The 16,803-nt window shown below is 41.1% G+C and overlaps 1 protein-coding gene across 2 annotated transcripts in view; it reads left to right on the top strand.

Annotated features, from left to right (window-relative positions):
- The window catches only part of Kif14 (kinesin family member 14), a 72,859-nt gene that overhangs the window by 9,334 nt on the left and 46,722 nt on the right, over positions 1-16,803 (top strand). For both annotated transcript variants that reach the window (XM_050147865.1, XM_050147864.1), the window contains exons 5-10: positions 4,152-4,250; positions 7,406-7,458; positions 8,150-8,180; positions 8,621-8,728; positions 11,921-12,037; positions 12,676-12,791. In XM_050147865.1, the coding sequence (XP_050003822.1) occupies positions 4,152-4,250; positions 7,406-7,458; positions 8,150-8,180; positions 8,621-8,728; positions 11,921-12,037; positions 12,676-12,791 (524 nt within the window). The remainder of the gene's footprint in view (positions 1-4,151; positions 4,251-7,405; positions 7,459-8,149; positions 8,181-8,620; positions 8,729-11,920; positions 12,038-12,675; positions 12,792-16,803) is intronic.

The raw sequence follows: 16,803 nt of genomic DNA, 5'->3' as shown, positions 1-16,803 counted from the left end.
GAACCAGACTCAGCCTTAAAAGCCAGGCCTTGCTAGCCATGCTACAACTAAATAGTCCGCTGGCTTCTTGTTTCACTTACTCATTTTGCCTTCAGGAAGGTTCTGCTGAGCACCTGCCATTGCTTGTTAATCTAGTGGACTAGCTTTGTGTCCAAAGTCAACTGATCGTGAGACTCATCAGGGATCTGATGGGAGCCGGCATATGTGTCCATATCAGTTGCTCTGGAGTGCAGCCTGAGACTTTCCAGTTTCTATACCTGCATAAGGGAAACTGTTATACTCGGTTTGGGGACACGAGGTCTCTATAGTAAGGAGAAAGAGAAGGTGGACCAGTCAACAGCCAAGTATAATCAATTACATGCTAAATCTATTCAAGCAAACACTGTTGTTACATTAGTCCTTTTTCTGTTATATTATAACACAATAGCAAAGGTAAATTTGTAAAAATAGTTTCTCACAGTGCTGGAATCTGGAAGCCCAACATCAAGATGCTGCCATGGTGTGGACTTTCTTACATCATAACATGACAGGGTGTGTAGGATTGGGTCTTAAAGCCATCAATCCTATCATTGGGTCTTACCCTGAGGACGTACCCCTCCCTAATTTGCCTCCAAATAGCATGCACATGAGAATTTGGTTATTTGGTTGTCCCACAAAATATGAACTTTTGGGGGATACATTCAAAGCATAGCAAACAGGAAGATGAGTGAACTGGAGACAAGTTGTCTTAGCAGGGAGAGCAACTGTTCTCGCTTTTGAAGGACATATTCTGGTTATTGGCTTGGGGAAGAAAAGCAGGAAAGGCATCCAAGCAGAGGAAGAGCAGACACGAAGATGAGAATGAGGAGAAAATAGGGAGCCTTTGAGAATTTGTAAATTGTTTACTCCGGTTTGAGTGGAATTTGATGGTGAAGAGTGGCAAGAGATGGATGAAACCAGAGGGGCATAAGTAGACTTCATAAACTCGTGCACCTATAGACTGTGCTCCATATATTCCCTGAGCCTAGGAAGGGATGGTGATGTCCCCGTCCCATCCTGTTCAGGGCCAAGAACTCCACTGTCTCTTGTTCTCAGTGTTTTGCTTAGTTATGAGTTTCTGTATTAATTGTTGTCCACTGCAGTAAGGAGCTTCTTTGGTGAAGTCTGGGCACAGCATTAATCGTGGGTATAAACATGAGAATTTAGAAGGTAGTTTGACAACATGACTAGGAAGCAGCAGTAGAAGGTTCACCCCAGTACCTCTGACCTCCTAGGCATACATACCCTTGACTAAATTTATGGACCCAGGCATGAGTTCTCTGCTGGGGAGCAGACATCAAATCCAACCACAAAGCAGTTGATTACTCTGATACCAGTCTTGCCATTATTGTACCAGAAGGTGCAGCTTGTCTGAAAGGTCATTGCTGTCGCTTGCCAGATTTGTGCTGAGAAAGACTTGGTGAGTTTTCTTCATCAGCGGTCTGCATAGCACCGTCTGGCACTGCGGATGCTAGCCACAGGGGGAGTTTCCCACTCAGTGCTACCTTGGCTTCTCCATGTAGCTAGCTGTGTGGGATCCTCAGCAGTAAGGGTTTGTTGTCTAGTTCTGGTGGGAAGCTAAGAGCAATGGCCAGGGCCTGTATGCTTTGGGGGCCTTTGATACTTTCCCATCCAATAGCTTGCACACCTGGCCTCAAGACTTTTGTTTAATAGCCCATGGCTTCTGGGAGGAACATTATTCATCCATGGAATATACCCCCATTTACTTTTTAAATTATAATTTTAATAAGCTCATAAAACAGAATTTCCATATGGCCTTTTTATTTCGCCTTAGTTTAATTGCCCCTCCCTCTTCTCCTTTTCCTCTCCTCTCAGGCTTAGACCTGATCATGTTCATACCGTTTTCTCTACCCCCATTTCTCATGTCCAGTGTCTTGCTGTCCTCCCCTCATTCATTATCACATTTCCTGCAGATTTCATATTTCATGTTTATAGCTGAATTAAATCCCATTGTGTTTATCTACCACATTTTCATTATCCATTCATGTGTGGATGGACACCTACCTAGTTGATTCTACTTCCTTGTCTTGTAAGTAGAGCCACAGGGAACATGGGGTGCAGCTATCTGTAGAGTACAGTCTTCTGGACGTATGCCCAGGCATGGTACAGCTGGGCCATGTGGCAGTTTCATGTTTAGCCTTTTGCTATCCTGGAGCTTGCTCTGTAGATCTGGCTGCCTCGAAGTTGGTGAGATCCACTTGCCTCTGCCTTCTGAGTTGTACTGCCATACTCAGCTGTCCTGGAACTCACTAGACCAGGCTGACCTTGAACTAAGAGATCTACTTGCGCCTGTCTCCAAGAGCTGGAACCGTCCACTGGGCTACATTTTTAGCTTTCTGAGAAACCTCCACACTGGTTTCCATAGCGTCTATAATCCCTTGCCAACAGTAATGGGTCCTGTTTCTCCCCGTCCTGGCCATCATTTGCTATTGTTTTTTGAATAGTAGCCGTTCTAACTGGAGTAAGATGGAGTCTCAGGTTAGTGTTTTCCATTTCCTTATGTCTAATGGTGTTGAGCACTTGAGAAAGAGCATTTGTATTCTTTCTCTTGAGAGCATCTATTCAGCTCCATAACTTTTTTTTTTTTTTAAATCAGATTGTTTACTTTCTTGGCTTAGTTTTTTAAATTTCATATATATTTTATACATGAATTATCTGTCAGATTTTCTCCCACTACTTTGACTGTTAATTTTCTATTAGAGAGTATCTTGATTTCTCTGCAGTGGGACCTTTCTGGGGAAGGCCTTATCCTTAGCAACAAGCTAACACTGTACACATGGTAGGTGAGTACTTAGATGCTTAGGCTTAAATTGAACTTTATCTAGACATTAACTGGAAAAAATGCAAAAACTTGTTTCAGGGAGATAAAATTCACAATACATTTTAAACCATTTTTGTGTACAGTTTAGTGGTGCATTTTTTAAAAATAATATTCATTTATTTATTTATTTATTTATTGTGGGAGCAGATGTGTCACAGGTGCTCGTGGAGGTGAGAAGACAGCTTGTGGGGAGTCTGTTCTCTCTTCTACTGTGTGGGTCCCAAAGACCAGACTCTGACCGGCAGGCTAGGCGGCAAACACCCTTTCCCAGTGCTCCACCTCACAGGCCCCCATGCTAAATTCTTAACACAGTCTCTCTGCAGTTCCCAAAGCTTCCACTGCTCCCAAAGAAGACTTGGAGCATATTAAATTGTCATGTCCATTTACTGTTTCCAAACTCTGGCAGTTACTAATCTGCTTATGTCTCTCTGAATTTGCCTGCTTTGAAAATTTCATATAAATGGAATGGTATGCTGTATAGCCTGTCTGTCTGGTTTCTTTCACTTAGCATTATTTGCTGGAGGTAATCCGTGTTATAGCAAGTATCAATCAGTACTTCGCTCTTTTGACGGCTGAATAATAATAATACAAAAGGCTTTTTATATCTGTTGTGTTGCTATAAACACTGGTATACAAATTTTTGTTTGATCCTCTGTATTCTTTTGGATGTGTAAGAGCAGAAATGTGAGCATTGAGCTAAATTTGTGCCTAACCTTTGAGGAACTTTTTATCCATGGTGGCTTTATCATCTTATATTTCTACCAGCAATGGAAGAGGATCCCAGTCTCTTTACAGCCTCATCAATACTTGTCGTTTCATTTATGTGTATGAGTGTTTGCCTGCATTTGCTGCTGTCCTTAGAGGCCAGAGAGGGCATTGGGTCCACCATAGCTAGAGTTATGGGTGGCTGTAAGATGTCATGTTGGCACTGGGAACGGAATCTAGGTTCTCTGCAAGAGCAGCCGACGCTCTTCACACTGAGCCATTACTCCAGCCCTTTTATTACTGCTGTTGTTTATGGCCACCCTTATGCAGGGCTTTCCCACTGTGGTTTTGATTGGCATTTCCCGCTAACAGTGATGTTAATCCTCTTCGTGTGCTTGTTTGCCGTTTGTGTATGGTTTTTAGAGCAATGTTTGTTCAAGTTCTTTGCCTGATTTTTAATTATATCTTTTATGTTGGTGATAAAAGTCCTTAATGTATCCCAGATCTGTATCCATATTAGGCATATGATTTACAAAAATGCAAGGAATTTTAGAGTAAATTGGATGCTTTGTTTCTTTCCGTCTAGGTCAGCTACCATCTTGAAATGAGCTTCTTTGAAGTTTATAATGAGAAGATTCACGACCTTCTGGTCTGTAAAGGTGAAAATGGGCAGAGAAAACAACCAGTAAGAGCCAAATCACTTTTACTGCATTTGCGTACTCATTTATGGGGAGAGTGGCACCTGTGTCTGCCACTGTGTGCATGAGGAAGTCTGGACAGCTTGCTAGAATCCATTGTCTCCTTCTGCCATGTGGCTTCCAGCGACTGAACTCAGGTCCTTGGGCTTGGTGGCGAGTGCCCTTATCCACTGATGATTTTTTAAATGTGTGTGTGTGTGTGTGTGTGTGTGTGTGTGTGTGTGTGTGTGTGTGGTGTGGATATGTGGAGATAAGAGGACAGTCTTACAGAGTCCATTTCTCCTTCCACTGTGGATTCTGGGGATCAGACTCTTTGTCAGGCTTGGGGACAATCACTTTATCTGCTGATCCATCTCACCTGACCTAACTAATTTATCATTTATTTTTATTTCCGTCTGTATAACTGCGTACTTTTGTGGGTTCTCTGGAGAACGTGGCTTTGATTTTTTTACAAAAATGCTTCCATGTGATAAATGCTTGGGATCTCCAGTTTAACTATGCTGGTATCCAGCAGTATCTGAACATTAGCACAAGTGGGAATTTAACTAGCTGAAGCTTAGCTTATTTTTAAGTTTTAATCAAGTAGCCAGGCATGGAGGAGCAAGCATGATAGATCTTTGAGATCAAGGTTAGCCTGGTCTACAGAGTGGGTTCCAGGACAGCCAGGGCTATGCCCTAAACCATAACACCCTGTCTCAAAAACCAAGTAAGTAAATCTTAATGAAATATTATCTAAAGGTTAAAAATAAAATATCCCAGGATTTATTAAGACTGTGTGAGTCAAATATGAAATGTCTAATAGTTTGTAAGCCAAAAGAATCTAAAAGTTTTAAAAATTGTATTCTTCTAGAACAGCTGTTCTCAACCCCTTTGGGGGTCAAATAACCCTTTTACAGGGGTCACATATCAGATATCATGCATATCAGATATGATTTATAACAGTAAAATCACAGTTTATGAAGTAGCAATGAAAATCATTTTACGGGTGGGTATCACCACATGATGGATTATTTGCATTTTGAAAATGCATGTGTGTATATGTGTGTGTGTGTGTATGTGTGTCTATGTGTGCACGTGCATGTGTGTCTGCCTGCATGTGGAGGCCAGAGAAAGCCTCAAATATTATCCTCAGAATATTGTCCACCTTCTTTGAGACAGGTAGAGCTCACTAGTTAGGGCAGATTGGCTGCTTAGTGAGCCTCCTGCCTCCACTTCCCCAGTGCTGGGATTATAAGCCTATGTGCCATTGTGACAGACATTTTCTTTTTTTTTTAATTGATTTTTATTGAGCTCTACATTTTTCTCTGCTCCCCTCCCTGCTTCACCCCTCCCCTTCAACCCTCTCCCAAGGTCCCCAGGCTCCCAATTTACTCAGGAGATCTGTGACAGCCATTTTCATCTGGGTCACCCGGATTGAATCCCGTCTTTTCCGTTATGAGGCAAACACTTTATTGAGTTAGTGCCTTAGCCTCTATTTATTTGATTTTTGTTTTTTTTTTTTTGTTTTGTTTTGTTTTTTTTAAGACAGGGTTTCTATGTGTAGCTTTGGTGACTTTCTTAGAACTTGCTCTATAGACCAGGTTGGCTTCCAACTCACAGAGATTCTCCTGCCTCTGCTGTGGGGACTCTATTCCTCCTACCTAACATTTCTAATCCACACGCTCCTGCCCTGAAACATATGAGTCTGTGTGACTTACAACAGATGTCACCCCAACATGTGGCTTATGACAGATGGCTGCCCACAAAGTGTTGGTAGGAGGAACAGATATATGAAAGAAACACAGAGACATAGGATAATACCGGGACGGCAACTCAGTGAATACTGAATCCACCCCCGTTTATTTGCCATATGCTTATATACCCCCATACAAAAAGGGGGGGAAAGACTTCTTTTGAAAAAAATGACACAGAAGACATTCAGAACAGTTACTTCCTTTAATACTCGAGACATCAAGCCACATTTCCTGAGTTAAGCATTCTGATGTTTTGGGCAGGATAAGCAGCAAACACACCCTAGACCAAGTATTCTATAGGCAGCCACTCCCTCTGCCAAACCTCCTATAGGCTTGAATTCTCTAACATTTAATCAGGGCGGAGCAGATCCACTTCTATGGGCCATCTACTATCCAAAACACCAAGTAACCACACCCTAGGTCAGGATATCTTGCTTGTGGCCCTACCTGTTGTCAGCAACTTTGGGAGAGAGCTCAAACTCTCTGCTCTTTAGTCCAGGTGGAGCAGGACTCATATCTGTGGGTCCCCACACTCTGCCTCCTGAGTGCTGGGACTAAAGGCGTGTGCCACCACCTCCTGGCTTATTTGATGTTTTGTAGATCATCTGTGAAACAGATTTCAGCTAAAATAACAAAATTGTAGTTAGAATTGGAGTTTTAATTTTATGAAGGCCCTCTCAACACAAGAAATGAAAATCTAAAATCACTTTCTTTGCCCAAATGATGTTTATCATTGATAACATTGAGAAACTTAAAATGGCATTTTCTTCAATGATTTCTATGCATTTTTAAATTTCTGAATAAAGTTTAAAATATAAGTGAAAATTTTAATATCTGAAGTTTATAATGAATTTGTTTTAGAGAGACTTAAAAGCATATATAATATGGTACTGCAGAATTTAACTTAAGAATAAAAAGTAAGACATGAACAGGCTGTATATTATGCAACTTACAAATATTTCTGGTGTTGATGTTTCTTAGTGTCTTACAGATTTTGTCAGAACCTTTGTATTTCTTTCTGAATAGAGTAGAGATAAATCTCTATCTCAAACTTGATATAAAAAAAGATTCAGCAAAAAATAGTTTCCATGAATTTGAAAAAGAGCAAGGGGTATAAATAGAAGGGTTTGGAGGGAAGAAAGGGACAGGGAAATGGTTTAATTTTAATCTTAAATAATAAAAGAAATATTTTTAAAAGAAGAAAACATAAATTTCAAAAATAGTTGATATCTTTCCACTGGAACAAATAGTAACCTCATAGATTAAAAATAACAACACAACAGTAGTTAATATTTGTTAATTTTTCAAAAATGTAGATTCAAATTAAAGAGTAAATAAAAAAGATTCAGAATTGTATTTCCTTCTAAATATTTGCCCCATCCTTAAAGATGTAATGTTCCTTTCTCCAGCTGCGAGTGAGGGAGCATCCTGTTTCTGGACCGTACGTTGAAGCTCTGTCGATGTAAGTGTCTGCTCAGGCAGTGCGAGGGGATGGGGGGAAAGCAGATGACTGGAGAGCGTGCTTGCCCAGGGGCCGTACCACACTGCGGTTGCCATCCCAGCTTTGAAACCTGCTGTCCAATTGCTTTTCTCCCCTCGAACTCCCAGTATCTTTCAAAATATCTGTAGGTGTCTGATATGGTATTGCTGTAATCTGAGTATTAAATGCAGATTCCCTTCTTGTCCTCATCTTTCCCCCATCAGCTTAGCCTCTTTGTATTTACTTTGTATTCCAATTTAGGCGGAGTGAAGAGTTTTACACCTGCCAACAGTAATTCCCTCTCTTTCGGCTTGTTCTTTTCGTTAAGGAAAAGAAAAGTGGTTCAATATACATTCAGCTCTGTTGAGTAACTGAACTGTGTTGGATGTGCGTATCCACATCCATGCATGTGTATTGTGCATGCCCATATGCAGTGGAATATTATAATGTTAAGATTCCAATGTGCTTTACTGGGGAAAAAAATCATAATTCCTGGTAAAATTTAAGGCATTACCATATCTGTCTTTTAAGAAATGATTAAAGAAAAGTTAGTATAATAATGTTTGTGAATTAGTTTACTATGATTGTTTAAGAGTCATTAATCAAAGATTGTTAATTTATCAGAACATGAGTAAAATCAGTAAAATTGTTTTTGTCTTTTTTAAAAAAATAGGAATGTTGTCAGTTCTTACTCTGATATTCAGGTAAGATTGATTATATTTTATCTCATTTTAACTAGACAGAGCACGATAATAAACATTTATGAGACAGTTTCTCCTAAATTGTTGTCATGAGCGAAAGGAAAATCTCGTGAACTGAATCTGCTTGTTAAGCTTTAACCAAACTAGTTGATTTTCTCAATTAAAACACTGAACATCAGTGTCACTTTAGAAGACGAGAAAAAGCTTCCTAAGGGCATTATTTCCCAGTGCAGATTTCCATGAAAGAAACAAGAAGAACAAAAAAAAAAAAAAAAGGAGGCAAATTGTTAGAAGATAAACAGTAATTTCTTTTTTATAAGTTAATTAAGCATTTGCGGAAGTTACAAATGTGCATAAGAATCAATTGTACTTTCTTTTTTTTTGTTACTTAATTTTTCGAATAAATCACGGTAGTCTCGCCTGGCCTGCATCTTTCTTCTCAGAGTTGGCTGGAACTGGGGAATAAGCAAAGAGCAACGGCGGCTACCGGCATGAACGATAAAAGCTCCCGGTCCCACTCAGTTTTCACCCTGGTGATGACCCAGACCAAGGTACTTTTATTGTAATCTAATTGCATTTTTTTCATTAAAATACAATTGCATTGTTTACCCCCTTCCCTTTCCTTCAGTCCCTCCCATGTTATCCCCACCTTGCTCTTTCTCAGATTCATGACCTCTTTTCCTTTGTTATTACAGGCCTACACACACACACACACACACACACACACACAATTTGTAAGTATATGATTTCAGAGCTGACCACTTGGTACTGGATAACCTCTTATGGGTCTTATCCCTGAAGACTAATTCTCCCCTTCTCAGCCTTCCTTAGTTGCCTAGAGTTCTTTGTCTAAGGGTAGAGTCTCATGAGGTTTCTCCTTTCCACCTTAGTGTGTCTCTTGGTTTTGTCCCTGCTCAGGTCTTATTTAGGCAACTACATTATTGAGATATCATGGGTGAAGAGTTCCTGTCATTTTTAGGAGACAAAAATCTCACGACAGGTCTCCTTGTTCTCCGACTTACAGTCTTCCTGTCCCCTTTTCCACAATGTCCCCTCAGCCTTAAGTGCAGGAGTGTTGTACACGTACCTGTTGGGGCTGAACACCCTTGACCTGTTGTTCTCTGCATTTTGACCAGTTGTAGTTTTCTGTAAGGGTCTCTCTCAAAGAGAAGCTTCTCTGATGAAAAGTGAGAGCTACACTTACCCGTGCATCTCAGGCTAAGTGTTTAGAATGTCATGAGGAACTTGCCTAGCTTAGTGAAGTGGCCGTAGTAGCGTCTCCTCTAAGGTCCATGACCTCATTGTCCCTGGGTCACTGGCTGGCTTTCTAGGCATGATTTCCCCCTGTTGAGTGGGCCTTCTTAGACAGCTCTGGCTACCACCAAAATATGAGTGCCACTATCGATCACACCTTTAGGGATATCTTGCGTCTGGTCATGGTCATGGTTCATAGGTGTCATGGCTGGGTAGGACTCTGTTGCTTCCCTCCCTTGGCAGCTTGCTCGGCATCTTTCAAGACTGTGAGAGTTAGTCCTCAGGAGGAGGCTTTCAGGTCACTTCAAGTATTTTGCTGCAGGTGGCAATTTTCATAAATAAGATAGTGAATGCACTTGTTCTGTGTTTTTCTTATTTACTTCTGTAAGTCTAAAAATAGAAGTATAGTATAAGTGTAAAGAGATTTTAAGGAATTTCACAATAACTTTGCATGACTTGTTATATATAGCAGTTTAGTATTTACTGTTTTTAATCAAAATCACGTTATTAATAATTTATGATTATCAGTAATCTATATCAGTAATAGATGACTAACAATTTATGATATCATTGATAAAAGCTTAGCAAATGTATGACAATATATACTAATTTTAGAATACTTGGGAACATATTAGAAAATAAAAGGTGATTTTAAGGCTAGGGAGGTAAGTCAGTGTGTAAAGGGCTTGAGGCACAAGCATGTTAAAACATTGGACACAATAGCACAGACTTATAGTCCCAGCCCTGGAAAGGCACAGACCCCTAGCGCATTGCCCAGACAGCCTGGACTGTGTGGTAGACTTCAGGGCAAGGAGGGATGGACAGTTCTAAAGAGAAACACCTGAGGTTAATCTCCATGTACATGTGTACACACATTCATGAACATTCACACACATGTACTCACACACATATACACATACATATACAAACACAGAAAAAAAATAATAATAACCCATAGATTTCACTCCTCAAGTTTCTGTAAGCATTTTGCTATATGATCTTTCAGTTAGCTATAATCACAGTCAAATTTCACAAAACTTTTTAACACTCACATGCCATAGAAATTCTTTGTAGAGATAATTTTTAAAGTTTTACAATATTCCACTATTATAATTGTTTGATTTTTCTCTGCCGTTAGCCATTTATATATCGATTTAATGTTTTGCTATTATTCTGTTGAGATAAGCAACAAATGAAAGAAGCAATATTTTTCTTTTTCTTTTTTAACCCCCAAGGCAGGGTCTCTCTGTGTAGCCCTGGCTGTTTTGGCACTTGCTCTGTAGACCAGGCTGGCCTCAAACTCTCATAGCTCCACCTGCCTCCCAAGTGCTGGAATTAAAGGCGTGTGCCACCACCACCTGACTAAGCAACATTTTTCTATTCCTAGAGCAAAGTTTTTCGGCCCAACAAACTTCTTCGCCAACACAGTAATCCAAATCAGACCAAATCAAACCAAACTAGAAAAAGCCCAGGCTTAATGGATGCCAGCACTCCCGGGTGGCCTTCCAGTTGGAGAGGGGAAAGGAGAATCAGAAAGACCAGGAGCTCAGTCTCTGAGGGGCAATTTAAATAGCCTGGGAGTGGTCTCAAGACTCTCTGGGGAGGGGTCACCACCGTTTGGTGGGCTTTCTGGGAGGTGGAGTCTGGACTGAGGCAACTTGTAGCTACTACTATGTGTACTACGGTCCTGTAGCACCTATACTATGTGTACTACGGTACTATGCCTGTAGCTTATCACCTGCAATATAGGAGGTTTGCTAGTTGGGCAAGGGGCTGGAGAGTTAACACACACACACACACACATACAGAGAGAGAGAGACAGAGACAGAGAGACAGTGCTCAGAGCAGCTGCAAGCATAGGAAAACAAGCTGTTTACTCCAGCAGTCAAGGGGTCACAGGAAATTCAGGGTCTGGGGGTCCATAGTCCCTAATAGCAACTCCCAGGGGAGGGACCTGGGATGGGACATTTCCCCCCAAACATTCCAGAATGGATGCCATGGGCTACAGTGAAGCCTGAACCCAAACACCTAGTTGTTTGCTTAAGCTAGTTAAGACTTTTGCTTTTTTTAAAGTAAGTTCTTTTACATATTTGTTGCAATCTAAGCTCTACTCAATGTGTTCTTTTTAGTAGACTTCATGGCTATGCATGCATTGTTACATAGTAAGAGATGGGTTTGTTTTTTGTTTTTTAATTTATTTATGTTTTATGTCTGCGTGGGCTGCTTGCATACCCACATGTCATAAGAGGACATCAGACTTGCTATAGATGGTTGTGAGCCACCATGTGGTTACTGAGAATTGAACTTCTGGATCTGTGCTGAATCTCTGGAAGAGCAGCCAGTGCCCTTAGCTGCTGAGCCATCTCTCCAGCCCAGAGATGGTTTTAAAAATAAATAATTTATAACTTGAGTAACTTTGCCCTTTAAAGACTTGTTGATGGCAAGCTATTAAAAGAGTCTTGCTTTATTTTCCTTTGATGTTGTTGTAGACAGAATTCGTGGAAGGGGAAGAGCACGACCACAGAATCACAAGCCGCATAAACCTCATAGATTTGGCTGGCAGCGAGCGCTGCTCTGCCGCCCACACGAGTGGGGAGCGATTGAAGGTAAGAAGGGTGCTGGTCACTCATTCTCCCTGCCTCTTGTACGGTGGGGTCTGAGTTGCTGAGACTGACCATCAACTCCTTTGCAGTGACCCTCCTACCTCCTCCTACCTCAGGCTCCATCATAGCTGGGACCACAGGTGGGCCCTACCTTTTCCCTTAGTCTTGCCATGATGGTGAAACTTATTTTGAGGGCATTATTATTTTTATTTTATTTATTTATTTGTTTGTTTGTTTGGGTTTTCGAGACAGGGTTTCTCTGTGGCTTTGGAGCCTGTCCTGGAACTAGCTCTTGTAGACCAGGCTGGTCTCGAACTCACAGAGATCCGCCTGCCTCTGCCTCCCGAGTGCTGGGATTAAAGGAGTGCACCACCATCGCCCGGCCGAGGGCATTATTTTTAGGAGAGTGTAACTTGAATATACTTAACAACAAAAAGTAAAGTATCTTTATCTTTACTTTTTAGATTGCAGTGGGTCGCATACTTCATTGTGATTACTTTTCAAAGAAAATTAATAATTTTGAGTCATAAAAATGTTGATAGTTTATGGAAGAAAGTAATTGTATGAGGAGTGAGGTATTTTATGGTATAGATCTGTTGCTGAAATGTTAAGAAAAATAACTATTTTTAACCGTACTACAGGAAGGTGTAAGCATTAACAAGTCCTTGCTGACTCTGGGGAAGGTCATATCTGCGCTCTCCGAGCAAGCAAACGGAAAAAGGGTTTTTATTCCATATCGTGAATCTGTTCTTACATGGCAAGTATCTTTCAAAACATAAGTAATGGAGTTTGTTTTGTTTTTGGTGTATGTCTGTGGTGTATGCATGTTTGCACACTTACGTGACAGGAGTGCTTGCCTGCGTGTGTGCATGTGGAGGCCAGAGGTCAAATTCAGAGTCTCCTCTGTCCTCTCTCTGCCTGATTCTTTAGAAAGATCTCTCATTGAATCTGGAACTCGGTGTTCTGGTTTGAATAGCTGGCTAGTCTCTGGAGTCTGCTGCTTCTCCAGGACTGGGAGTATGGGGTGTATCTTAGTCACTGTTCTACTGCTGTGACGAAACACCATGGCCAAGGCAATCTAGAAAAACACATCTAATTGCAGACCTGCCTAGCGTTTCAGAGAGTGAGTCCACGACCATGGCGAGGAGAAAGGCAGCAGAGGCAGACTTGGAGCTGGTGCAGTAGCTGAGAGCTTGCTTCTGCTTCATAACCATGAGGCGGAAGGGGTGGGAGAAGGCCAGAGAGGAGAGGAGAGTGGGGGTGGGGGGAGCGCTAACTCAGTGGCTCGAGTCACCAAAGTGTGTTCAACCTTCTTTTTTTTTTCTTGGCTATTTTGAGATAGGGTTTGTCTGTGTAACTAACTGCCCTAGCTGTCCTGAAACTTGCTCTGTAGAGCCGACTGGCCTCAAACTCGCAGAGATATATGCCTGCCACCACCTCCCATCTGTGCCCAGCTTTTCTGTGAGTTCTGGGGACCAGAGCTCAGGTCCTCATGCTTGCACAAGTACTTTACCCACTAACCCATCTCCTCAGCTCCTGAAAAATAAATAATAGTGTAAGATATAGTGGGTTGGGATGGTGGTAGAGTGCTTGCTGGTGTGCACAAAGTCCTGCAGGACTGTTGCAGGAGGTTGCTTGTTTATTCCCTGACTGCCTAGCACTAAGACCTGAAATAACCACACAGAAACTATATTAAGTAAATCACTACTTGGTCCATTAGTTCTAGCTTCTTATTGACTAACTCTTGCATCTTAATTTAGCCCATTTCTATTCATCTGTGTATCGCCACGTGGCTGAGGCTTACCAGGTAAAGTTCCGATGTCTGTCTCTGATGGGGCCACATGGCTTCTCAGTGACTCCTCCTTCTTTCTCCCAGCATTCAGTTTAGTTTTCCACACCTACCTCTCTCTATTCTGCTCTGCACAGGCCTAAGACAGCTTCTTTATTAACCAATGGTAGTCACAGCACATAGAGGGAAATCCCACATCACAGGAAGTTTTAGGTTCAGACCCCAGCAATGCCAAACACACACACACAGTAGATAGATTTTTCTTTTGGGCTGCCAGCTCATAAGAAAATGACCAGAGGCTTATTATTAATTTTGAAAGCTTGGCCTTAGCTTAGGCTTGTTTCTAGCTCTTATAACTTAAATTAACCCATATTTTTTTAATCTTAATATTTTTTAATCTTCCACATATTCATTACCTCATCTTAATTTTACCCATCCTGTTTCCTCAGTGTCTGGATGGCAACTCTGCCTTTCTTCCCTGATCTGTCTGTGCAGAAGTCCCTGCTATTCCTCCTGCCTAGCTATTGCCCATTTAGCTTTTTATTAAACCAGTTACTGTGACACATTTTCACACAGTGTAAAGAAACTTTCTACACATTTCTCCCTTTGTGTCTAAATAATAAGGTTAACTCTAACAATGAGAGAGAGAGAGAGAGAGAGAGAAGGATGGTGGACTGATTTCATGTTTTGGCTTAGAGGAGAATTATGAATTCTAGAAACAATCTACCTGGAGTGTCTTCAGAGATGAATATAAAGCTCTCTGCTTATGCTTGTTAGCACTTCACATGTATTACAGAACATTTGCTCTGTGTATAAAGTGAAATTGAATAATTTTGTTTGCCTAGCACTTAACAGCTAGCACATAGCTCTTCCGTGTTTTTATGAGTGTTCATTTTACTTCTGATACATCATTGTCCCGGTATGAATTTAATGTTCAACTTCTAATAAACATTAATATAGATAAGATAGCCTGTAGCATATAATGATTTTTCTTGAAAATTTTCTACTTGATGGTGTGAAAAATGATAAATATTTAAGAAAAATGACTTCTTGTTTTGGGGGATTCTTTTTTTAAAATCTGATTTTGTGTGTGTGCATGTTACAGTATGTATGTGGAGGCCTTACATAGAAGGTTACTCAGGATGATTCCTCTAGCTCCACCCATTTAAATGAATATTTCAGAATTTCATTTTTCTCACCAGCTGACTAATATTCCATTGTGTAAATGTATCACATTTTCATTGTCATCTAGGCTGCTTCCAGTTTCTGACAATTAAGAACAAAGCAGCAGTGAACATGGGTGGGCAAGCACCTATGGTAGGGTGGGGCATCCTTTGGGTGCATGTCCAAGAGTGGTACAGTGGGGTCTTGAGGTAGATCTGTTCCAGCTTCCTGAGGAACCACCATGTGTGGAAACTCCTTCAGCCAATAGTCTTTACGATACCAGCCCACTTGGGTGTGGTCTCCTATACTGTAAATGCAGCTGTAAAACTTGTACAAGGTGTGTGTGTGCTCCCTCCCTCTCCCTGAGTCTCTGTGCTGCTGGATTCAGTTCCTGTTCCCCTCCTGTGCAAAGGACTGTGATCTATGAGTCTAGCCCTAAATAAAGAACCCTTTATTATACTCAGTTCTGGATTAGTGTGGGACTACTTTACAGCATCCATCTTCACCACCACAGTAATTTTCATAGAGACCATACAAGTTTGCACTCCCACCTGCAGGGAATAAATGTTTCTTTTCCCTTGCACCCTTGGCAGTGTGTGCTGTGCTTTCATTTGTTTTGTTGGTCCTGGCTCCTCCAACTGAAGCAATACGAAATCTCAGATAGTCTTCATTTGCATTTATTTCCCTGATGTCTAAGGATGTTGAACATTTAAGTCTTTTTCAGCCACTTGTGCTTCATCTTGTGAGAACTCTGCTTAGTTCTGTACTTCATTTTTAAATTGGGTTATTTGTTTTCTCGATACTCAGTTTTTTGAGTTCTTTACATATTTTGGATATTAGCCTTCTGTCAGGTATAGGCTGCCACTTTGTCTGAATGAGTATCTTTGCAGTACAGAAGCTTCTCACCTGTGTGAGATCCCATTTATGTGTTGTTGTTCTTAGTGCCTGTGCTAATGGTGCCCTGCTCAGAAGGTCCTTTCCCGGGCCCGTGAGTTCTAATGGTGTCCTGTTCAGAAGGTCCCTTCCTGGGCCCATGAGTTCTCATGGTATCCTGTTCAGAAGGTCCTTTCCCGGGCCCGTGAGTTCTAATGGTATTCAGTTCAGAAGGTCCTTTCCTGGGCCCATGAGTTCTAATGGTATTCAGTTCAGAAGGTCCTTTCCCGGGCCCGTGAGTTCTCATGGTGTCCTGTTCAGAAGGTCCCTTCCCGGGCCCGTGAGTTCTCATGGTGTCCTGTTCAGAAGGTCCTTTCCCGGGCCCGTGAGTTCTAATGGTATTCAGTTCAGAAGGTCCTTTCCTGGGCCCGTGAGTTCAAGCCTATTCCCCACTTCATCTTCTGTCACAATCAGGGTATCTGATTTTGTATTGAGGTCCTTGAACCATTTGGACTTGAGTTTTGTGCAGAGTGATAGGTGTGGATCTATTTGCATTCTCCTGCACACAGACATCCATGTGACCAGCATCATTTGTTGAAGGTGCTGTCTTTTCTCCAGTGTGAATATTTGTATTCTTTGTCAAAAATCAGGTGTATAGAATTATGTCTGGATCTTCAGTTCTACTCTGTTGATCAATGTGTTTATTTTTTATGCTAATACCATGTTTTTTTAATACTATAGCTTGTAATTCAACTTGAAATCTGGGATGGTGGTACTTCTAGAAATTCTTTTGTTATTCAGGATTGTTTGAGTTATTCTGGCTTTTTTTGTATGTGGTTTTTTGTTGTTGTTGTTTTGGGGTTGAGTTTGTGTGTGTTTCCATATGAAGTAGAAGATTGTTTTCTTAATTTTTGTTAAGAAGTGTGTTGAAATTCTAATGGAG

This window comes from Alexandromys fortis, unplaced genomic scaffold (genome assembly GCF_014885135.2).
Source record: "Alexandromys fortis isolate MF-2015 unplaced genomic scaffold, M_Fortis_MF-2015_v1.1 scaffold_58, whole genome shotgun sequence".
Classification (NCBI taxonomy): Eukaryota; Metazoa; Chordata; class Mammalia; order Rodentia; family Cricetidae; genus Alexandromys; species Alexandromys fortis.
This window is presented reverse-complemented; position numbering and strand designations above follow the sequence as displayed.